The 25000-nt window shown below is 44.7% G+C and overlaps 1 protein-coding gene across 1 annotated transcript in view; it reads right to left on the bottom strand.

Moving 5' to 3' along the window:
* LOC311228141 (thrombospondin-type laminin G domain and EAR repeat-containing protein-like) overlaps positions 1-23638 on the bottom strand; it is a gene marked incomplete at its 5' end in the record, with an annotated part of 352183 nt that extends 328545 nt beyond the window's left edge. Inside the window, 1 exon segment of the mRNA XM_084314056.1 lies at positions 23551-23638. Within this exon segment, the coding sequence (XP_084170182.1) occupies positions 23551-23638 (88 nt within the window).
* Positions 23639-25000: the final 1362 nt, after the last annotated feature.

Below are 25000 nucleotides of genomic sequence, written 5' to 3'. Positions count from 1 at the left end.
TGAATATTTAGACTGAATTCTGCGAACCTCCGGCATAGCGGCTGCTTCTCGTAGAATTCATTGCATTTGTTCTTCAAATCGTTGATTTGTAAATTGTTGGAATCCTTTTGATTAAAACTCGGATTCTTCCAAATCAATCCGCCCGGAACTGTTTTTCTTCAAAACCGTCGTCTCTCTGAGCGTCAGCCGTTTACAAACCATTTCCTGGTTTGTTGTTTGCAGTACTCTAGGGCTTTAAAGGTTTTGAACACAACGCAGAAGATTAGGTTCTGATTAAATCAAAACAATTAGCCCAGGAAAGTACTACATTTGGTGCTGTGACCGGAGGACCAGAAGCGACTCGGATGAGATTTTTTTTTTTCCTCATTCTTCAAACTCAACAACGACCAGAGCTGCCGGACGACAGCTTCGAACCTGGGAAATAGGTGAGTGATGGGTCGCTCAGTTCGAACAAAGGGGTTGACAAAGTTAGAACCTCATATAAGACATATATATGAAGAAGCGTTAGAAACCACTCATATTGAAATATATGAGAAAGTTGGAAGCCTTGTATAGAAGTATATGAAGAAGTTGGGGGGGCATAACTACTGTTTTAACAGCATGATCAAAGCGTTGAACTGCACTGGATGAAACGTTTATTGAATCGTGAACGCGGTATATCTGGAGTGGTAGGTTCGACTGGGCGCATTTTGGGTAATGCAAAAACCTATTCATTTTGACCTAGAACTGGGCGCGGATAAGGTGGCAATTTTTTTACATATCGAGGCGATGAGTGAATTGTGTGTCTATGCTAGCTTGGTGGAGCAGGATCTGGGCCTGGAACCGTGACTCAAACGGCAAAGCGGCACGGAGACTGGTCCATCGACGAGGTATAGGGTCGTTAATACACTAATTCAACATTATTTGGATCATGTAAATCAGAATGATTAAGAGCAAAATAGATCAGTGTGATAAACAGGGGACTCGTTATGCGATTACAGGGCAAAAACGAGTTAATTAATGTGAGCGAGGGCTAGCTGGTGAGACGAGGTTGTAACATGTTTAGCAGATAAGGCGTTGTGACGTCAATTAGACGAAGCGTGCTCTCTGCATTAAATATCGACGAACTAAATGAAGATTATGCCCGCTTTAGGACATATTCGAATGGATCAAGATGGCGAGCAGAGTTGTCCAACAAATTGAGATGTGGATTACAAAAACCCGAAAGTCAAAGGAGATTCTTTTTAGTACGTACACACTCCAGGACATATTATGAGACTCGTCCGCTGTAATAAAGGGCGAACAAAATAGTACTTTAATAAAGTGTTGGTTCAACGTACTGGTTGTAATCTAAATGTTAGGGAAGATTAAAGTAAACTATTGCGCTTAGTCTCGTTTTTTATAAACGCACAGAAAATATAAAAAAATGTAAAGGTAGAATGTTAACTTGTAAAGATGGCCGCGGGGCTCGAGATGGTGTGTTATCAGATTATGAATGTGGAACGAGTTGAATTAATAAGCGTGTGTGGATGGTTAGGAGTGCCTAGCATAACAAAAGGACTTGTTATTGTTATATTGTACAATGATTAATGAGATGTGAATTAAATCTGTATACTGGCGCTTATGTTGAGATTAAAGCTGTTTTAACGTTATGGGTTGGTGCTGGGAAGCGCGTGCTCGTCAAAGCTTGAGAGCGGCGAAGCGAGGACGCGTCCGTACTCGTCGAAGGCTCGTGCTAAGGCGAAGCGCGTTCTCGACAAAAACTCGTGTGCGGCAAAGCGCGTGCGCGTCGTAGCGCGCAAGAAAGGAGTGTAAACAAGCGGCTAAGCTAGTTACATGCTATAGGGCCGAATGGATGAAACGATGAGAGTAGCTCGTCGGAGCTCGCTAGGATTGAACAATACTGTATGTTGTGAATGAGATGATAGTACAGTGCAACTGAATTGTCATTAATGTTGAATGTGACATGTGAGATACAGTATTGGCCAATGTTGGTACGAGTGCTAATGTGTGGAGAATGGGAGGCGTGTGAGAGGTTCGCACATGCGCGTTGGTAAGAATCGGCAATGTGTGTGGTTAGGGAGTAGACGAGAGAGAGGAGTTGTGGTGTGGTTAACAGTACGCTAGGTGGCGCCAGAGTCTGACCTGAAGCTATCCTGCCTGCTGAAGTGGGCTGGGGGGATCCTCGGGAAGTCTCGCGATGTGCGGCCACTTTAGGTGGAGCGATGTGATCGCCATTTTAGATGGGGCAATAGGGACCATTGTAAGGGAATTATATTGTCAAAAACAATGTGGGTGGAACTGCGATAGGGGGCGGTAGAGGCATGAATTTGGACTGCCGTCCTGAGCAGAAATAGGAAGCGTTTGAGCGGGTGCAATGTATGACGTACGTTGGCTTTATGAATGATGAGATTTATGGTTAGGAACGGGTCCCTGTTTTGGGACCACCCCCCTTCTCTCTTTCCCTTCTCCCTCTCTCTCTCTCCCTTCCCTCTCTTCCCCCCCCCCCTCCATTTCTTCCTCTCTCTCTCCCTCTCTCTCTTTCTCTCTCTCTCCATCTCTAACCCTCCCTCTCTCTCTCTCTCTCCCTTAACCCACTTCCTGAACCCTCCTCTCTCTCTCCCTTCCCTCCCTTCCCCCCCCCCTCCATTTCTTAAACCACTCCCTGAACCCTTCCTCTCTCTCTCTCCCTCTCTCTCTTTCTCTCTCTCTCCATCTCTAACCCTCCCTCTCTCTCTCTCCCTTAACCCACTTCCTGAACCCTCTCCCTTAACCCAATCCCTGAACCCTCCTCTCTCTCTCCCTCTCTCTCTCTCTCTCTCTCTCCCTTCCCTCTCTTTCCCCCCCCCTCCATTGCTTAACCCACTCCCTGAACCCTTCCTCTCTCTCTCCCTTCCCTCTCTCCCCCCCCCCTCCATTCCTTAACCCACTCCCTGAACCCTTCTCTCTCTCTCCCCCCTCTCCCCCCTCTCTCCCGCTCTCCCTTTTTAAACGGGCCCGGAATTACATGTTTTCCCCCTGGCCCAGTCCTCTCTTGACCGCTCGGTGGTCCCGTCACAACCTCTCTCTCCTACCCACCAGGGGTGCCGGTGCGTCCTGAATTTGTGTTTAAGTTGGGGTCTTCACTTCAGTGGGCTGTGGGCTGTGGAGTGCGTGGTTATAAAGCTAGGTTGTTATTTGTGGGGGTTGCAGGACATATTAGGACACGCGCCGGTGAATGCGCTATGCGTGCACTCGTCAAAGCTCGCTGCCACGCTGCGCGCATTGAGTCATATTATGTGTGGATGTGTGGATGTGTGGGTAGAGGTGGTTACGGTGGTTAATTTGAGTCAGAGGTGCTGTGTGTGAGCAGCAGTGGTTGAGAGTGGTATGGACTTTGGATATCCTTGAGTAGGAAGCCCGGGGTTTCGCGTTCCAGGTTTGCAAACTGGGGGGGACACCGTGGGCTACAAGTCGGCAGACCAGTGAGATGTCATTGGTCTGCAGGGATTTCAAAGTAGGGGTGGTGTCTGCGCCTGTGATTTAATAAACAGGTTGTGCGACACTGTTCCGAGACATGAGAATTCGGTGACATGAGTCACTGAATGTTAATTTCGTTGCTCGTGAGAAGTGGGTCTAACACCTAAAAGGTTAGATGTTACGGGGGAATGTGTAGTAATTGTGTGCAAAATTATGTGTGAAATATGGGTATTACTGGTATGTAAAATGTGATGGAATACATTTTTAGGCTTTCTCAGATAGAAATAAATAAAGCTACACATAGAAGGACACGTTAGAATTAAAGATACACATAGTCAGTTGCAGAGCAATGAGAGTTAAAGTGATTTTATTCACCTAAATTACCATATCCAGCACAAATGTTTAGAAATGATAGGCTGTGAATAACAAATTTCTGATTGATCAACAGGAGGAAAAGGCTGATGCGAAATAGGGTTCCCCAGAGTTGTGTGAAGGAGCATGACAACGGGATTGGGAGATCCAGGTTTCCGATGGAGACAACAGAAAACAATTAAGGCCGTGTCGTTAAAAATTCAAAAGAAAATTGCACAAATGCTCTCTAAAGTGATATTAGTATAGAAGATGCCCGACATTCCATGCTTAAAGATAAATGATGGATTGTGAAAGGGAAATGCCACTGATACTTAAGTGTGTGCTTTTTCTTTCTCTCTTCACAGCTGCTCCAGGGCGGACAGAGGCAGTGCTGACAATTCCAAACTCCAAACAGGGGAGCAAATTGACTGTTGAAAGTCGGGGTATAGTATCACACAAAGCGTGTTGTCAATTCCTGTTTGCACCAATAACTCTGACAGTGTGAGTGATATTAACTCAAGTTTGTAAAAATAGTTTAAATACAGAGAAACTTGCTTTCCAAACGGTGATATTACGAGTGTTTGAAAGAGGTGAGAATGGCAAATACACAGATAGGAGCAACTGGAGGGTTAGATGCAATAACCATAGAGAGGGTAGACAATCTGTCTATTTCAACGACTGGAAATGTGACGATAAAAGTGAAGAAACAATGGCCAAAGATATTCAGGCCTTTACAAAACCTTGTTTTTAAATGTAAGAAAGGAGGCCGGTATAGAATGCGTACCCAAATCAAAAAACAGAAAAAGAGATTACGAAAGGCGATGAAAAGAAATAATGCCGGTAGTGGGGTAATGCCGATAACTTCTGCAGACATTTCATTGACCGAATTGAACAGTGACGTTAACCTAATTGACTTGAATGTGACCGACTCCCCTCCTGAGACCAGTGTGACGGAGGGACTGGAAATAATGTTTTTAACTCCACCACAGGGGGTCGTTGCTGCGAGCGACCCAGAGACAACTGTATTACCCGAGCCGATCCACGCTGAAGTGTCCGTTGCAGGTGACTGCCAGTTAACCAAGAGACAAAGAAAGCAACTGAGGAGAGCGATGTTGTTACAGCAGTCCCAGGGAGTTGACTCTGGCCGTACGGCTGGAATAGAGACCGACAGCAGGTATGAGATAATACATGAACAGTTTCTACAGCCCACCTGTGTCCCGTGCCTAGGTTTCCCCCACCCCCACCATTAGTACCAAACTGAGAGACGTGGCCCAATGACTAGGAGCCAGTCAGCCAGGGCCAGGGTGGAGGAAGAGCGGAGGACGTGCCTCCATCGAGAACAACAGCCAACCGAGGCAGGACAGGTAGTGGAATACCTCCAAGGCCTAATCCAGTCCGCACAGCCAAGAGGGGAGACGGGCTCCAACGGAGAACCAAATGGCCAGAGACGGGCCCAGTTGGGGCCACAGGGGTGTCCTGCCCCAGAACAACAACAAAAGCCAATGGGAAAACCTGGGCAGTCACGGGGACGAGGTGGAAACAAAAGAGGGAGTGCGAATGGATCCAGAGCACAGTCAATTGTGTGTTGGAGGTGCGGGAATCTCGACCATATTTCTAGAGACTGTGAGCGGGACTGTCTATCCACAACAGGAGGCCCTCAATGGGGGAACAGAGGAGGTGGGCGTGGGCAAAACCAAGGTCGGTATCAAGTGCAGTGTCCACGGCCCGCAAGCTCCCCCTGTCCAGGACCCCCTCAGCACCAGAGCCAAGATGAGAGGCGGGGCCCAGCGATGGGAAGTCAGACCGCCAGCGCTGAGGTGGGGGAAGGGGCGTCGTCCTATAGACAACAGAGAGCGTTTATAACAGCGTTCGAACGACATGAGGCAGTTCATCGAGACTTGATGAAGACACAGCTGGAGATCGGTCAAGCCGCACACGAGACTCAGAGACTGGAACAAGAACTGGCGAGAAAGACTGCACTACTAGATGGTACAGCTATTGAGATCATGCTTCGGGCGTCGGAGTTAGGCCGCTGTGATCTAGCAATGCCTTGTGCCTCGTTGCCCGGACAGATAGCGGGCCCCTCCCAACAACAGGCTCAAAGAACTGTGGCTGAACGAAATAGGTACGTGGTTTTCTCCCCAGAACAGGCTCAAGGGGGGCGAGACCAGGAAGGGACTGTCAGAGGTGAGAGCCATGGCGGTAATGGCAGAGAGCAAGGACAGACTCTGGGACCGATGACCCCAGGGCCATCCGATTACAGGCGGCCGGCCAACAGGGTCCCACAACCGAGGGAACAAGGACAGGTTTGCTGGATCTGTGGACTGATAGGTCATTTTCAAAGGTCATGTCTGCAATAAATTGAATAAAACATATATACAACTGATTAGAATAAAAATAGAATAAATTGAATAAAAAAATATATACAACTGATTAGAATAAAAATAGAATAAATTGAATACAAAAATATATGCTACTGATTAGAATAAAAATAGAATAAAAAATAAATAGAGGGGTTAGGTGATTAGGTTATGAGTGGAAGTTACCAAAATGGATGTGTGACTAATATGGCGTGATGAAGTAACTGACGGATGTGTGAACTAATCGGACTAACAAGAACATCAAATCATGTTAAAAACAGTTAATATTAGGTATTCAATATTAGACAGTGAGATGATGTGACACTGCGGCAGCTAGTGGTCAGTAGATTATCCATGCTTGATCAACATTCAGATTGGTCAAAGGGTGGACTGCATGATTAAGAAATTAAAAAGACCCATAGTTGTTCCTAGGTTTTTATGATATTGATAGATGGATATCAACAATCATGAGTAATAGATATAGGTGTTTATTTTTATTTCTGCATATTTTTTCTTTCCTAGTGTGTTACGAGCAATTCCTGACTTAGGCCGGAAGCGTTCATTTTGTTTATTCATTTGATTTTTCCATTTTTGTTTCTTAGTTTATTTACGCCCCTAGATAATAGGTTAAGTTTGTTTCTGAAAGTGAGTTAAAAAAAGAAATGCTCACAAGTTTTGTTTATTGTTTTCAATGATTGCTTTGGGCATGGTTTTCTTTGTTTTTGTTTCTTTTCTATATTTTTTCTTAGGAAACCTGACAGGCTGGGAGTGATCTCGACACATCAGGACTGGGTATTATATGTCTATATAATGGACTGAGAACAAAGTGAATGGACATGAGCTGGTTCATGGATTTTTGTTCTCCGCCCATTAAAAATCCGGATCTAGGATCTGGGGGTGTGTCGTGATTGATGAAAGTGTTGGGAAGCATGATTCTCTGTACATTGATAAGCTCAGTAGGTTTGGTCGCCATTGGTCAAATAGTCTTTGTGTAGGGTGTGGACATGTGCAATTGATAATTGGCTTGTGGGGGACTCGGACGGCTTAGTAGAGGCTGGCAGAGCATGTGGAAGATGTGTGTTTAAGGTGACTGTGATTTGTTGCCATACATGTAGGACTACTGGGAGAGAGGGTGTGTCGGTACTGGCTTTCCGGCCCCGGAGGCAGCTGTCCAGTAGACGAAGGTATGATGTTTGAATTTTATTCCACAGTAAAGGGTGGTGTGGGTTATACTGTTTTGACAGTATAATATAAAGAGAGCCATGTGAATTTTTCTGAATTTTGAATATTAACGATCTAGAAGCCATGAAATATATAGATAAATGATTTGGAAAAGAAAGGTGTCAAAACTCAGACCAGTAAAGAGTGTCTGAGGGAGGAAAAATATGGATTCTCAATCAAATGTTGTGGTAGAAGTAACCTGCACTGTCCACCGAAGCGATATATATTTACTGCAGGATACGAATGGGGGATTGGGGAACCAGCAGTCAGCCGAGTGGGGATGTGTATGCAATTTTGTTTTTCCCATAATAGGTACGTGTGTGATGACTGTATTATGTGGAGCTGTGTACCCAGAGTTCGGTGTTGGGTCCGGTCGGCTGTGCATGGCCGTCCGGCAGGGCACTGGATTCTGGGGATGTTAGCTTGAATGATGGGATAAGATGCTTGGATGCTGACTGCTTTGTACCTGTGGTGGGGTGTGTTCAAACAGCTGTGGAGGGTTTATTATGGACTCTTCAGAAAACAGGGGTTGACACCTCACGGCGTGCATGGCGCGGTGTCCGATGCATTCTTTAGAGCAGTGGTTCTCAAACTGTGGTACGCGTACCACTAGTGGTACTTGGTGGTACTGCTGGTGGTACTTGAAAACATTTCCAAAAAAGCTAAAAAAAAAAAAAAAATTGCAGCCAGGCCACTGAACTTAGAAGCAGGCCAGGCCAGTGTTTCTGATTGCGGCAGCGCGATAGTTAGATAATCTAAGTGGGGAACAACCAGGAGATCACTGTGACAGAGTCTGCAGTCTAAACAGTCATAAATCTTTAATTCAACTTCAGCCTTGATCATAACCATTTATTTTTAGATTTCTTGTAATGTCAGATAAAAAATGAAATACTCCCACTTTTCTGAAAAGAGTTGGTGTTAAATCTGACATTACAAAAAATCCATCAAAATATGTGTTGCTGCTAATCATTGACACATGCCTAGCCTGTAATAACCCCCCCCCCCAGAAAAATTTACTTTGCATTTGATATATTGTAAATATTTTACTTTTTGTGTTTTTTTTAACAATAATTTGTGATGCCATCACACAAACTGGCATTTAAAGGGTAAACATTCAAAAATGTATTGAATATGTGTTTTCTTTTCTTTTTTACAATAATTTGTGATGCCCATCACAAACACTGGCATTTAAAGGGTAAAAATTCAAAAATTCCTGCACCAGAATGCAGGAAATTAAGTTTTTGTAACAAAATAATGTGTGTGTGTGTGTGTGTGTGTGTGTGTGTGTGTGTGTGTGTGTGTGTGTGTGTGTGTGTGTGTGTGTGTGTGTGTGTGTGTGTGTGTGTGTGTGTGTGTGTGTGTGTGTGTGTGTGTGTGTGTGTGAGTGTGAGAGAGAATGACGGACAATTGCTTGCTGTGTGAGAGAGAGAGAGAGAGAGAGAGAGAGAGAGAGTGAGAGAGAGAGAGAGAGAGAGAGAGAGAGAATTAAGTACATTTGCTGAAATACAGTTGTTCTTAATTTTCTCACTTGCTATGTGAGAATGTTAGTTATTATGTTCTCAATGCCCCTTGCATTGTATGAGTTGTGTGGAAGCGTTTGCTAGTTCTAGTGCTATCCCTTTGTACATTGTGGCTGTGTCTGACAAAAGTTAACAATAAATAATGGTATTAGGAATACATTTGCCTCCTGCGTGAACTGTGCATAGCTGAATAGACTGTATTTTAACGCCGGTCATATGGTGGTACTTGGAGAGCCAGCTACGTTCTCAGGTGGTACTTGGTGTAAAAAGTTTGAGAACCACTGCTTTAGAGTATCTCTGGGGGACACAAGTCTGGGTGACAAGTGTCCCCTGGGGGAGTGGTACTGAATAATGGAAAGTGTATGAAAGAATGTATGTAATAATACTAATAAATTATTATTATTACCGGGGCGGCGCAACCGCTAAACGAAGGCGAAGCGGCGGACGATGAAACCGGGACGGCGCAACCCCCAAACGAAGGGGAAGATGCAAATGATTATGGGGAGCCAGACAGAGGGGACCACGATTGGCCACCAGTAGGGGATGAGGGATTTTTACAGGAGCCAGACAGAGGAGAGGATTATGAATTGGAACATAATAATTTCTCCTCTGTGGACTTGCATGGCGTACCAGAAGGACCGGATGGACCAGTGCTTAGCACAAGCCCGGAAAGAGATACTCGACCACAACGAGTCATTAAGAAACCTCAAAGGTACACATAGGCAAAAGGAGGGACAGTGTAAATGATAGGCCATGGAGAGAGTGTGTATATATTTTTTGATTTTTGATTAGTGAGCTCTCTCCTTTTTTAGAAATGTTTAAAAAATGAATGCAATGAAATAATCTTTTCTTTCAGAGTTGGTCACACAAAATAGACATGTTTGGTTAAAAGACACATAAGTATAGTCTCAACCTGGTAATTGGTACGATGCCCTTTTTGTATAAAGGGACGGACCTAGACGTGTGTTAATTTTGAATACACTGATAAACTGTGCAAACATTCAAATAACTGGGAATTGTTAAACGATGTGTGAATGAACTTAGAATGGTGTAAACTGCAACTAATGAATAGTCGGTAATTGTGGGAAATGAGCTAATGCGGGTGTTGAAAGCAATTGATACTAACAAATATGAACTATGAGCTAGAAAGATTCTGGAAATATTTGGTTCTTAGGTGATTTGGCTAAACAGTTAAAAGGTTAAGGTATTTGTAACAGTTTGATTGAGAAAATACTAACAAGTATATTGGGGATCATTAATCCCCAAACCGGGGAAACTGTAGTAGTTTTTCATAAGCAAACTGTTTAAATAAACTGTACGCTGGAGCAGAAGGACAACTTGGCAGAGGTGGTAAATTGCATTTTCATCATACATTCCTGACTCATTGAGATCGCTGCCTTCCCCCTCACTGAGGAGGAAGGGGGGTGATATAAACGTGAGTTTGCACATAGGCGGGACAACATATTACTAGTTTACTTCCTCAGGCCAAACTCAGATACAATAGTGGTGTGTTGACCATAAAACAAAGAACACACTAGACTTCTGGCTCAAACCCCCCAAGCTGCACCTTAGAGATAGTGAGATCAATAGACTTCTTGAAGCCGAGATTTAGATACAATAGTGGCGTGTTGATCATAAACAATGACACGCCAGACTTTTGTCTCAAACTCCCCTAGTCAACCCTTAGTTACAATAGATCAAAAGGTATCTTGAGGTTGTAGGGCTGGCCGAGACAATGGAGTGTTGACACCTAGCCCTAAAACACAGGAGATATTACTCAGCTCAACAGGAACCGGCCAAGATGTATCTGATTACATTGCTCCCCTTATAAGAAACGGTTAGGCAGCTGTTAAACCCCCAAATAGAAACTGCTAGGAACACCCTTATAAGGCATTTCCGGAACAGATCTATAAATAGTGTCAGTTACCTAGGTCATATAGTATCAGCGAATCAGACATGGGGGTAGACTACAAACAGTTACGATCACTGGTAATCCAATCATAAGCTCTCTGGCTCCCAGAACGACCCTCCCCCATGACGTAAAGTTTGGAGGAGGAGGCTAGTCTTTAAAATACTTGGTTCTGAGAGATATAGGAGAACCCACACGAACAACGGAGAGAAAGCAACCACCACTCTAAATACCTCCCCCCACCCACTGGACCGGAAGTCAGCGGCGACACCCCAGAGCAGACGATACATACCAATGAAGAAGAGAGGAGCCGAGCTCGTTAGATATTGAATATTTAGACTGAATTCTGCGAACCTCCGGCATAGCGGCTGCTTCTCGTAGAATTCATTGCATTTGTTCTTCAAATCGTTGATTTGTAAATTGTTGGAATCCTTTTGATTAAAACTCGGATTCTTCCAAATCAATCCGCCCGGAACTGTTTTTCTTCAAAACCGTCGTGTCTCTGAGCGTCAGCCGTTTACAAACCATTTCCTGGTTTGTTGTTTGCAGTACTCTAGGGCTTTAAAGGTTTTGAACACAACGCAGAAGATTAGGTTCTTGTTACATCCCAATGTATATATTCCCCAGTGTGTGTCTCCATGTGTGTGTGTTCTCCATTTTTCTTTCCTCCCTCCAGCCATTGTTCCCTCCACCATTGGTCCCTGCCAGGCCTGCCCTTCCATTACCCAGCACAGCACCGATTGGTAGATGGTTTTCCACTCCAACACTCAATCAACACCACCCAATCATGGATCACCACACACCTGTTAAAACATGGCTTCTCCCTTCAGTCTTTCTCTCTCTCTGGCATGAGGCTAGGCCTAGTGTTATTTTGTGGCATTGTACTTTGATAATATCCCTTTTTGTTTATAGGCCTTTGTAATAGTGAAAGTGCCTTTGTGATTGTATGGCCGCAGCGAGAGCATTGTTACCTATAGATTGTTTTGTTATGTTTCCATTTTGTTGTATGTATCATTAATGTGTTTTTCTCTCTTTCTCAGGAAGCACAGATGGGGTGAGCTGCCATTTCCTTTGGATATTGTTTTCTCCTGTTTTGGTTAGGTAAGAGTAGTTTAGGTAATGTAATTTCTTTTACCATAGATTAGATTGGGTTTATTTGGAGTATAGTGGTGTTTGTTTGTTGTTTTGGCCTGGGCTCACCCCTGAGCTACATGTGCTTCCTTTGCATCTCTCAATAAATATCATTGTTGTTTACAAACGTGGTCCATCTTTTCTGTCAACCAACTGTTATGTTACAGCCCTTTACCCTTAGACACACAGGGGTCGTAACATAAATGGGGGCTCTGCCTGGATCTTGTAACCCGTGTTCAATTGTTGGTTGATGGATTTGGTGAACTGTGTTTGTTTACACTTGTATAGTAATTAATTGATTTGTGTGTAAAAATGGCATTTGTGTAAAAAAAAAAATGGCAGTTAGTACTTTTGATCTGGGGAAATTCTTGAGCAATCCTACTTGGGAAGCGCTAGATAGCTGCCGCAAGGCAGACTTAGTGGAGATTGCCACACATTTTAAACTCTCGGTTCAACAGAAGCATCTTAAGCAGGATATCAGGTGTCTTGTGGTAGATAAGCTGTTGGAGCAGGGGACGCTTGTTTTACCTGTGGTCTCTGATGAACATGCAAGTCATCCTGGTGATCCTACTGAAGCACAGCCTTCTGTATCTGAGGAGCAAGCTCATGGTGAAAGTGCTGAGAAGGCAGGTGTGAAAGTCACATTGCCACATTTTCACTTGACCTCTCCTGTGTCAACTGGGTCTCGAGAAGGGGCCCAGGTCAAGGTTAGAATAGCACGTCTCCAGATGGAGGCTCAGGAGAAGGCACAAGCACGTGAGGCGGAGTATCGGCTTCGTAGAATGGAGCTTGAGGCAGAAAATGAAAGGGCTATTAACATTCGTAGGTTGGAGCTTGAGCATGAAGTGGAAAAAGAGCTCAGACTGCGGAGGTTGGAGCTGGAAGTCCTAAGGAGTGAATCCAACTCTGCTACACCGACTCCTCCACAAGGCCCGGGTATGTCCTCCTCCACAGCTTATTCATCACATACTTTTGATATAAGTAAACACATTGCTTTGGTGCCTCCGTTCCGAGAGACAGAAGTTGATACTTATTTTAATGTGTTTGAGCGTATTGCTGCTTCATTGCGCTGGCCAAGAGAGGTCTGGCCTTTGTTGCTTCAATGCAAATTGACTGGTAAAGCCCAAGAGGTTTGTTCAACCCTTTCCCTAGAAGATAGTCTATTGTATGATACTGTGAAGGCTGCCATCCTTCGTGCATATGAGCTTGTGCCCGAAGCTTATAGGCAGAGGTTTCGCAGTCACAAGAGAGCTGTCAACCAGACCTTTGTAGAGTTTGCTAGAGAGAAGGGAACTCTCTTTGATAAATGGTGTGCAGCAAGCAAGGCCTCAGATCTTAACTCTCTCAGAGAACTCATTCTATTAGAAGAGTTTAAGAATCGTTTGCCAGAGCGTATTGTAATTTACCTGAGTGAGCAGAAAGTGTCCACTCTGCAGCAGGCTGCTGTATTAGCTGATGAGTTTGCGCTAACCCATAAAACTGTGTTTGTAGATAGGCGTGACTCGTTTCTCCCCCATGATTTCTCTCAGAGACCTTCTGTCCCCAACCATCCAGAATTCACACACCCCCGACCAAAAATGTCACCTCCACGCTCAAAAGAGGAGCGGACATGTTACTACTGTCATAAATCTGGTCATGATATTTCTGACTGTTTAACATTGAAACGTAAGCAGCAACCGTCCTCTCAGAACTTTAGGCAACCCAAAGGGGTTGGTCTGATTAAAATGGCACCTGATTCCGATCAACAGATGCACAATGATCAGGATGTTCTCGATCCTTGTTTCAGGCCATTTACTTCCAAGGGTTTAGTTTCCTTGACAGGGGATCCAAAAGATCAGTGTACAGTTCAGATCTTACGAGATACTGGAGCCTCACAATCCTTTATCCTCTCTGATGTACTACCTCTGTCTGAGAAATCTTCCTGTGGTTCTAGTGTCCTAGTTCAAGGTATTGAGATGGGTTTCGTGCCAGCCCCGTTACACTGTATTCATGTACAATCTGATTTGGTCACTGGTTTCTTTAAAATAGGGGTGAGATTTAGCTGGAGGACAGGTGAACGCTGTGCTGGAAGTGTTGGATCACCCAGACACAGATTCTCTGCCTGATGACTTGTCACAGAACTTCCCTGAAGTTTTTTCTGCAAGTGTTGTCACTCGGGCTCAATTGAAAAAGAGAGGTGATGAAATTAATTTGTCTGACTCTGTTTTTGCTTCAGCCTTTGTCAAGGAGGAGTTGCTGGCTCCAACTTCTGATACCGCTGACAAACCACCGACTCATAGTAAGGTACCCCCACAGACAACTGTAACTAGTTCCGACGCATTGAAGTTACCCGTTACTCGTGAAATGCTAATTACTGCCCAGAAGGCTGACCCTTCTCTTGCAAAATGTTTCTCTTCTCTTGAAACAGAACAGAGGAGAGAGTTGCATTCTTATTTTGTGGATGAAGGAGTTTTGATGCGTACATGGAGGTCCCATGGTACTAGACTGGCAGAGCATGCACAATCGGAGATAGGGCTACCAGATCAGGTACCAGACTGGAGCACTGTTTATCAGATTGTTGTCCCTGCAGTTTATCGTCAGCATGTACTGTTCTTGGCCCATGACCACCCTTGGTCTGGACACTTGGGAGTCACTAAAACATACAACAGAATACTTCAACATTTCTTTTGGCCCGGTTTGAAGTCCGATGTAGCACAGTACTGTCGTACCTGTAGTACTTGTCAGATCACCGGAAAGCCAAACCAGGTAATTCCACCTGCTCCCCTCTGTCCTATACCAGCGGTCGGTGAACCATTTGAACATGTCATAGTTGACTGTGTTGGTCCGTTGCCAAAGACCAAAGCCGGCAATCAGTTTTTGTTGACAATAATGTGTACCGCCACCCGTTTCCCTGAGGCTATCCCTCTTCGCAGAATTACAGCGCCTGTAATAATTAAGGCTTTGACGAAGTTCTTCTCCACGTTTGGACTGCCTAAGGTAGTACAAACTGACCAAGGCACCAACTTCCTGTCTAGGTTATTTGAGCAAGTGTTACAGTCCCTGGGTATCCGACATATAGTGTCCAGTGCCTACCACCCTGAAACTCAGGGGGCTCTAGAACGTTGGCATCAGACCTTAAAGTCCATGCTGCGTAAATATTGCTTAGACACAGAGAAAGATTGGGATGAGGGTGTCCCCCTTGTTCTATTTGCTGCGCGAGAGACCATACAGGAGTCTCTTGGTTTCAGTCCTGCTGAGCTCGTTTTTGGGCACACTGTTAGAGGGCCTCTGAAAGTTCTTAAAGAACGGTTCATGTCAAAGGGTGCCAGCACACCCACTAATGTTCTAGATTTTGTTAGCCAGTTTCGAGAGCGACTGCATCAGGCGTGCTCTCTCGCAAAAGAAGCGCTCTCTTCTTCCCAGAGAACTATGAAACGGCACTATGACGAGAAAGCTGTTTCTCGATCTTTCCAGCCAGGTGATAAGGTTCTAGTCCTGTTACCTATCCTTGGTTCTGCTCTTTCCGCTCGTTTTTCCGGACCGTATGCAATAGACAAGAAAATAAGTGATAGACTATGTAGTTCGCACCCCTGATCGTAAACGTCACTCTCGTGTTTGCCACATCAATATGCTTAAACCATATTTTTCCAGAGATAGTGTGCAGGTGAAGACCTCAGACCAGACAGCCGGACTGGCCGTCTCTGCTGTTGCCTCAACTCCAATAGTTCCGGACTCTCCTGACGTTAGTGGTGAGGATGTAGATGGCTTAGAGTTGCGCAATGCAGCCCATCAGGGTGCTAGATTGTCCAACACTGAGATGTTATTGAACCTGCCCACTCACTTAGCACACTTACCTGAGGAGCAGCGAGAGGACATCACAAATTTGATTCAGGCCTACATGGCTCTGTTTGGTGATGTTCCCTTCTGTACTTCTGTATTGGCCCATGATATTAATGTTAAAGGGGAACTATCTTATAAATGGCCTTTTTGAGTGTTTAGCATTGTTTCCTAGCTATGTGAACTTATATTAATATGATCTATGTCTCAAAATTCTCATATTGGCGCATTCTTCCAATTCTCCTCTCACAATATTCACCCTCACTGAACTGAGTCGTTTGAAAATGTGCCTATATGTGATGTCATATAGTCACTGCTGCATGTTAATGTGGCTCCTCAGGCACCAGCACCTGCACCCCAGTCCACATCAGCTCAAAACAGCTCGAGATCTTGAGGTAGAAAAATGCTGTTTTTGAGGACTTGATTAGAAATACAAAACAATGAATAAAAAAAAATATATATATTACAGAGGTGTTCCATAGACTCACAGGAATTGTGTAAAAGTGCCCAAATCGTGAAAGAAATAGTAAAATAGTTCCCCTTTAACAATGCTGTGCCTATCAAGCAACATGCATACCGTGTTAACATCACCAAGAGGGCCATGATGCAACAGGAGGTTGACTATTTGTTAAAACATGGTTTAGCCAAGCCAAGTTGCAGTCCCTGGAGTTCACCTTGCTTGTTAGCTCCCAAATCGGATGGAACTCCTAGATTTTGTACTGATTTCCGAAAGGTAAATGCTGTCACCGTGCCTGATTACTTCCCACTGCCCCGCATGGAAGATTGTATTGACAACCTTGGATCTGCCACCTATGTTAGCAAACTAGATTTGTTAAAGGGTTACTGGCAGGTCCCTTTGACCCCCCGTGCCTCGGAAATCTCGGCGTTTGTTACTCCTGACAATTTTTTGCAATATACTGTAATGCCTTTTGGAATGCGTAATGCCCCGGCCACTTTCCAGCGACTGGTGACCCTAGTCCTGGCTGGTGTTCCAAATTGTAATGCCTATCTCGATGACCTGGTTGTCTATTCGACCAACTGGCGTGACCACATGACAACCTTACAAACTGTCTTTGACCGCTTAGCTGGAGCCTCCCTGACCCTTAACCTTGCCAAGTGTGAGTTCGGCAAGGCTACGGTTACCTATCTTGGTAAGCAGGTAGGACAAGGCCAAGTGCGTCCGGTGGATGCAAAAATATCTGCAATCACAACTTTTCCAGTGCCTACTACTAGGCGGGAATTGCGTAGATTCCTTGGGATGGCTGGGTATTACCATGGTTTTTGCCGAAACTTTTCTTCTGTCGTCACTTCTCTCACTAGCCGGTGTAGCCTGTCCAAACCATTCATTTGGCCAGCTGATTGTCAAAATGCATTTGATGGTGTTAAAGCTCTCTTATGCAGTTCCCCTGTTCTCTCTGCTCCAGATTTCTCCCTGCCGTTCCAGCTGGAGGTGGATGCCAGCGGGGTGGGAGCTGGAGGGGTGTTATTACAGGAAGATCACGATGGTGTCAGTCACCCGGTTTGTTATTTTTCCCGGAAATGTAACAAACATCAACTAAACTATTCCACTATTGAAAAGGAGACTTTGGCTATGTTGTATGCGTTGCAACATTTTGAGGTGTATGTCGGTTCGAGCGTATTACCAGTGGTAGTATACACCGACCACAACCCATTGGTTTTTCTGTCGCGGATGTACAACCACAATCAGCGCCTCATGCGTTGGGCGCTCATAGTGCAAAATTATAACCTCAGCATAAAGCATAAGAAGGGGTCTGAGAATGTGTTGGCGGATGCTCTATCTCGGAGTTAAATCTCTCGTGCGGTCGACTTGTTTGTTGACTGGTTCATTGTTGTACCGACTGCTTATTTTGTTTTTTTTCGTAGCTCTTTACTTTGGAGTACCAGTTATCTCGGAGATGAGGATCTCGTTGTTAACGAAAAACATGTTTTAGTTGGTGTCAAACATGTTTTTGTCTTATGTACGGGGGTGTTACATCCCAATGTATATATTCCCCAGTGTGTGTCTCCATGTGTGTGTGTTCTCCATTTTTCTTTCCTCCCTCCAGCCATTGTTCCCTCCACCATTGGTCCCTGCCAGGCCTGCCCTTCCATTACCCAGCACAGCACCGATTGGTAGATGGTTTTCCAGACTCCAACACTCAATCAACACCACCCAATCATGGATCACCACACACCTGTTAAAACATGGCTTCTCACTTCAGTCTTTCTCTCTCTCTGGCATGAGGCTAGGCCTAGTGTTATTTTGTGGCATTGTACTTTGATAATATCCCCTTTTGTTTATAGGCCTTTGTAATAGTGAAAGTGCCTTTGTGATTGTATGGCCGCAGAGAGAGCATTGTTACCTATAGATTGTTTTGTTATGTTTCCATTTTGTTGTATGTATCATTAATGTGTTTTTCTCTCTTTCTCAGGAAGCACAGATGGGGTGAGCTGCCATTTCCTTTGGATATTGTTTTCTCCTGTTTTGGTTAGGTAAGAGTAGTTTAGGTAATGTAATTTCTTTTACCATAGATTCGATTGGGTTTATTTGGAGTATAGTGGTGTTTGTTTGTTGTTTTGGCCTGGGCTCACCCCTGAGCTACATGTGCTTCCTTTGCATCTCTCAATAAATATCATTGTTGTTTACAAACGTGGTCCATCTTTTCTGTCAACCAACTGTTATGTTACAGCCCTTTACCCTTAGACACACAGGGGTCGTAACAGTTCTGATTAAATCAGAACAATTAGCCCAGGAAAATACTACAGGAGCTCAAAGGACCAGTCCAGATCAGCAAAAGTACGTTTACGGATCAGCTGGAAAGTAGCGCAGAAGAAAGTTGGTGTGTGTGCGTGTGCGTGTGCGCACGTGTCTCTTTCCATTGGTTAACATTATTATGCGAACAAGAAAACTATGAACATTTTTAGCCTATTGTATATGCTGTGTTACAAGCATACTGCATCATTCATGGTTGGTTTTGTTTCAGTGACACCTGTAGGTAAGGGGAGGAGAGGAGGGGAGGAGAGGAGGGGAGAAACAACCGAGTGCAGAGTGTCCATTAATTTGTTCTGTCGGCTTGTTCATGCCTTTACAAGCTTCAACGTTTTATTCATCATCTAAATGTGGCAATCCAAGCTTGATATGCAATGTTAAATTAATGACCTTCTGTGTTAAGACTGTTAGTAAGCCAGTGTAACGTAAAGATATTGAGCATAGATTCGTAAAATGTTCACCTAGTGGTATGTATGAGACGTATTCTTCGTATGGCTGCACATACCGCACCGTAAGCCACGTACCGTAAATCCACGGGACGAATACACGTACCGTTACACCCCTAATACATACCTTTTTCTTCTCTGTGCATGCAGTAGGAGTAGGAAGACGTTGGGAACTAGGCCAATGGAGGACCTACTTCCAGTGACTGACGCTAAGCTAGGCTAACGGTGCGCGTCTTCCTACTCCTACTGCATGCACAGAGAAGAAAAAGGTATGTATCTTAACACTCCAACATTTTGGGAACCCTGGAGTTAGACAAGAAGATGCATACCTTTTTCTTCTCTGTGCATGCAGTAGGAGTAGGAAGACATTGGGAACTAGGCTAATGGAGGAACCTATCTTCTTGTCTAACTCCAGGGTAGATGGCAAATAAGCTAATTTCCCAAAATGTTGGAGTTTTCCTTTAACAAAACATTTTGTTAATACTTTTACCAAGATACAGCACCATGAATGTATATATCATTAGTGAGTGTGGCCGCAGCGGGATTGGAACCACTAACCCTGTACAACTATAAGTGCCTTGCTCTACCCATTTGGCTACACAGGGAATGGAACCCCTAACCCTGGCAGTGTCACTGCCTTGCGCTACACATTGACGGGGAATGGAACCCTTAACTCTGGTGTGACGGATCATACTGGGTCTGCGTTGTGTTTGATGTTAAATGAGAATGTCCCGAGGGGGAGTCGAACAGGGGGCTCCCGCGTCCGCGGGCGACGACACAGGCCACTGCACTAAGAAGTGAATTCACTCCTAACTACCGTACCTATGCGTCTGTTAACCCTGTTATGGGGAAGTGAGTTTAATTTAGCAGCCTGCACTGCCACAGTCACTCGTCAACACACCTGTTTCCGTGACTGTGGACATACCCACAGGCTTCCCTGTTACACTGGCAGTGTCACTGCCTTGCTCTACACATTGAGCTACACTGGGAATGGAACCCCTAACCCTGGCAGTGTCACTGCCTTGCTCTACACATTGAGCTACACGGGGAATGGAACCCCTACACCTGGCAGTGTCACTGCCTTGCTCTACACATTGAACTACACTGGAATGGAACCCCTAACCCTGGCAGTGTCACTGCCTTGCTCTAAACATTGAGCTACACAGGGAATGGAACCCCTAACCCTGGCAGTGTCACTGCCTTGCTCTACACATTGAACTACACTGGAATGGAACCCCTAACCCTGACAGTGTCACTGCCTTGCTCTACACATTGAACTACACTGGAATGGAACCCCTAACCCTGGCAGTGTCACTGCCTTGCTCTAAACATTGAGCTACACAGGGAATGGAACCCCTACACCTGGCAGTGTCACTGCCTTGCTCTACACATCGAACTACACTGGAATGGAACCCCTAACCCTGGCAGTGTCACTGCCTTGCTCTACACATTGAACTACACTGGAATGGAACCCCTAACCCTGGCAGTGTCACTGCCTTGCTCTAAACATTGAGCTACACAGGGAATGGAACCCCTAACCCTGGCAGTGTCACTGCCTTGCTCTACACATTGAACTACACTGGAATGGAACCCCTACACCTGGCAATGTCACTGCCTTGCTCTACACATTGAACTACACTGGAATGGAACCCCTAACCCTGGCAGTGTCACTGCCTTGCTCTAAACATTGAGCTACACAGGGAATGGAACCCCTAACCCTGGCAGTGTCACTGCCTTGCTCTACACATTAAACTACACTGGAATGGAACCCCTAACCCTGACAGTGTCACTGCCTTGCTCTAAACATTGAGCTACACAGGGAATGGAACCCCTAACCCTGGCAGTGTCACTGCCTTGCTCTACACATCGAACTACACTGGAATGGAACCCCTAACCCTGGCAGTGTCACTGCCTTGCTCTAAACATTGAGCTACACAGGGAATGGAACCCCTAACCCTGGCAGTGTCACTGCCTTGCTCTAAACATTGAGCTACACGGGGAATGGAACCCCAACACCTGGCAGTGTCACTGCCTTGCTCTACACATCGAACTACACTGGAATGGAACCCCTAACCCTGGCAGTGTCACTGCCTTGCTCTAAACATTGAGCTACACAGGGAATGGAACCCCTAACCCTGGCAGTGTCACTGCCTTGCTCTACACATTGAGCTACACAAAACCACAACCATCCAGTGGTGTCATGAGGTAATACAGTGTAACACAGAATGAAGAGTTACAGCTTAACTCACCAATCAGTCTATTTACCATTAATTATAGAGGTAGGTTACAACTTAATTCACCAATCGATTTGATTGATGTTTAAAATGTTTGTGTTTGTACAGATGTATGCCCAGCCCATATGGGCTTACAAGACACATACACAGTAAGTGATCATATAGAGTAGACCAAGATGGCCACAAAAAGGAAAACGAAATATAACATACCGGTAATATCAAGCTGTAAACAATGTACTTCAAAGAAACAAGAGGAATTCATATACAATTATATAGGATATAATGTGTTTAGTCTCAAATCTCCACAAAAAAACAACTCAACATACAACTCTCAGACTGCCAAAACAAATCCTGATTGAACTTTCTCAAATAAAACCCTCATCCAGTCTGTGTACGAGGGGCAGTGAAAAACTAAATGAAATTCATCCTCCACCACCCCCAGATCACAGAGAACACACAACCACTCCTCCTCAGGTACCTTGGAATCTACCCACTTCCACAGCCAATGGCAGGGTGCCAGACCTTCACTGGGCACACAGAGACCTCCATCCTCTCTTTAAATTTACCATTACATAAGGTTCAGTAAAATACTCATCTTTAATTTCAACATATTTTCTAAGTTTTGGTTTCTTCCATATCTCCACCTTCCACTTATCCTGATGAATTGTTGATACTTTTGGTTTAATTATATTAACCTTACACTGCAGATTATTCATAAAAATCATAGTTAAATCAGCAGAAGAAAAAATCATGGATCTCTCTTGACCAGGGATGATCGTGTGCTCTATGATCCCAGTTAAATATATTTTTAGTATCATCATCACCACCCTATCATTTGGCAGCTGGACCAGGCGGTTCCATAACCTAACCATTTCACATCTTTGCTTGACCAAACATGAGTCCCAACCCATGTCCCCTTCTATCGCCCCTTTTGCTGTATATTTATGGACTCCCAAGAAGTATCTCATGGCACGGTTCTGGATAGCATTACACTCAGGTGCATCATCAAAACCCCATACTCCAGCAACATAAAATAAAACAGAACCAACCATCGAATCATAGAGTTGTGTAAATGTTGAAAACCCAAGGTCAGTGAACACTTTAATTTTACTCAACATGAAATCAGTCTATTTACCATTAATTATAGAGAGGTAAGTTACAGCATAACTCACCAATCAACCTATTTACCATTAATTATAGAGAGGTAAGTTACAGCATAACTCACCAATCAACCTATTTACCATTAATTATAGAGAGGTAAGTTACAGCTTAACTCAACCAATCAGTCTATTTACCATGAATTATCAAGAGGTAAGTTACAGCATAACTCACCAATCAACCTATTTACCATTAATTATAGAGGTAAGTTACAACTTAACTCATCAATCAGTCTATTTACCATTAATTATAGAGAAGTAAGTTTACAGCTTAACTCAACCAATCAACCTATTTACCATTAATTATAGAAGTAAGTGTACAGCTTAACTCAACCAATCAACCTTTACCATTAATTATAGAGGTAAGTTACAACTTAACTCACCAATCAGTCTATTTACCATTAATTATAGAGGTAAGTTTACAGCTTAACTCAACCAATCAGTATATTTACCATGAATTATCAAGAGGTAAGTTTACAGCTTAAATCACCAATCAACCTATTTACCATTAATTATAGAGGTAAGTTACAACTTAACTCACCAATCAGTCTATTTACCATTAATTATAGAGATAAATACGGCCTAATTCAGTGGTTCTCTACATGGGGCTCGGGGACAGTTCAATGTCACAGCTTCATTCACTAGAAGCGAGAGGATATTATGTAACAGTGACTAGGGATGGGTACCGAATTCGGTACTTTTGAGGTACCGAACCGAAACACGTCGGTACTACCGAGTATCGATTCAAGTGAGATACCGAAAAGGTGCATGTGTCAACGTTCACACGCACAATATATGCTTACCTAGGATTTGACTTGATTCAACAACAAAGCAGTCGGAGCAATGGCAAGCCGAAAACTGTCGAAATTATAGTTATTTGAAGTTTGGATTTTTTTTTTCACGACTGAGGTAGGTAAATTAAATTTCTTGAGACTAAAGTACCGAAAAAAGGTACCGTTGGGTACCGGTATCGATTCACAGGTACCGGTACCGGTATCGGTTCAAATGTGAAAGGTACCCATCCCTATCACATCCCTAATCTCCTCAACTACAGTAAGCTGGACATAATCATATCTAACAACAACAAATGTTCTCGGACGGGGGTCTCTGAGACAACATCTTCTCCTTGGGACCGATCGATACAACGTCAGACGACGGAAAGAGAGAGAGGCTCTACTGTTGTGTGTTGCTGCTCACCTGTACATGGCCTCCAGCTCTGAGCCTGAGCTCCGGTGAGTAGCGCCCAGAGGAGCAGCCGGCAGGCCAGGGAGAAGCTAACCCACATCGGGACTCTCTCTGGGGACGTCCGGGTGCCTCGCTATAAGGGCATAAGGTGCACACCATGGACCGGCGACGTGGCTTGTTAAGAGTCGAGCTTACGTCCTCTCTCTGCCTCTCCCATCTTTCCTGTCACATTCTCCACTGTGGACCGAAGGGTACTAAAGCAGGAACAGCACGGGGAACGTAAAGGACAATTATAGTCTGTCAAACATCAAGACTGCCATCCTCAAGACGCAAGCGGTGTGGCCCGACATCCTTGGGGGTCTCTGCGGGGTCCTTTCCTCTGGGTTTGAACTAGCGAGTTCAGCTGCGGAGGACGTCACAGGGCTTTGGTTGAGGGGTCCTGGTTTTGAATATCATCTCACTCTAGCCAGTCCTCCTCTCTTACTGGTCTTACCGGTGAGCTACTGATGACTGGCGTTTGATCCCATCCCTCCTAGGCTCTCCTTAAGAGATCAGACTGATGACTTATCGTACGCTCCTTTACCTTAATGTTATGACTAAGCACTGTAGCCGATGCAAGGACGTCTAAGCGGAGGAGAGCCCGGTCTCGGCTTGGCGTAGTCCCTCGTGTCCAAGTCCTTTTGTCCTCAGGTGTCCAGGCATCCTGGGACGTCCCGGGTCTGCAGCACTCCACCGGGACAGCTCCGGAAGACAAACGGGGACTCAGTGAAAATAACACATTATGTCCAAGGAAGGCCAAGGAAGACATCCAGGTTGCCTGTCCTGGGAGACTGAAGTGGTCCAAGCAAAAAGACGTCCTCGCGTTACAGTTGTTCTTCAGACCGTAGGGGGAACCCTCCTAGTTGGTCTCTGAATCTCTTATTTGTCCACTCATCCTCAACGTGATCACGAAACAAACTATTTAAATAATTGCTCTCAATAATAATTCTGATCTAATGTTGACACATCTCCTTTTGTCATCATTTTTATTTTTGTATATCCTTGACTTAAAATGTGAGTTTTTAAAAACAGATTTGTCCCCAGGTGTCAGCCTGCCGTGTGTGTCAGCTGTAGTACTGGTGTCAGCGTTGGTGACAGACAGACAGAGAGAGAGAGAGAGATAAAGAGAGACTCCACCTGTGAGAGGAGGAGTCCTCCCTCCACTGACATTTAAATGAGAATACCCGCCAGCTGTTGGGGGGAGGGGCTAGAGAGAGAGAGAGAGAGAGAGAGAGAGCGATAAAGAGAAGGAGAGAAGGAGGGAGGGAGAGAGAGAGGCAGAGGAGAGAAAGAAAGCAAAACTGAGAGGGAGGACAGAGAAAGAAAGATGAGTGTGTGAGAGAGGGAGAGAGAGAGAGAGAGAGAGAGAGAGAGAGAGAGAGAGAGAGAGAGAGAGAGAGAGAGAGAGAGGGAGTAGTGGTGG

Source organism: Notolepis coatsorum (genome assembly GCF_963971535.1).
Source record: "Notolepis coatsorum genome assembly, chromosome: 5".
In the NCBI taxonomy this organism is placed as follows: Eukaryota; Metazoa; Chordata; class Actinopteri; order Aulopiformes; family Paralepididae; genus Notolepis; species Notolepis coatsorum.
The sequence above is the reverse complement of the archived record's forward strand: the minus strand, read 5'-3'. Positions and strand labels throughout refer to the sequence as shown.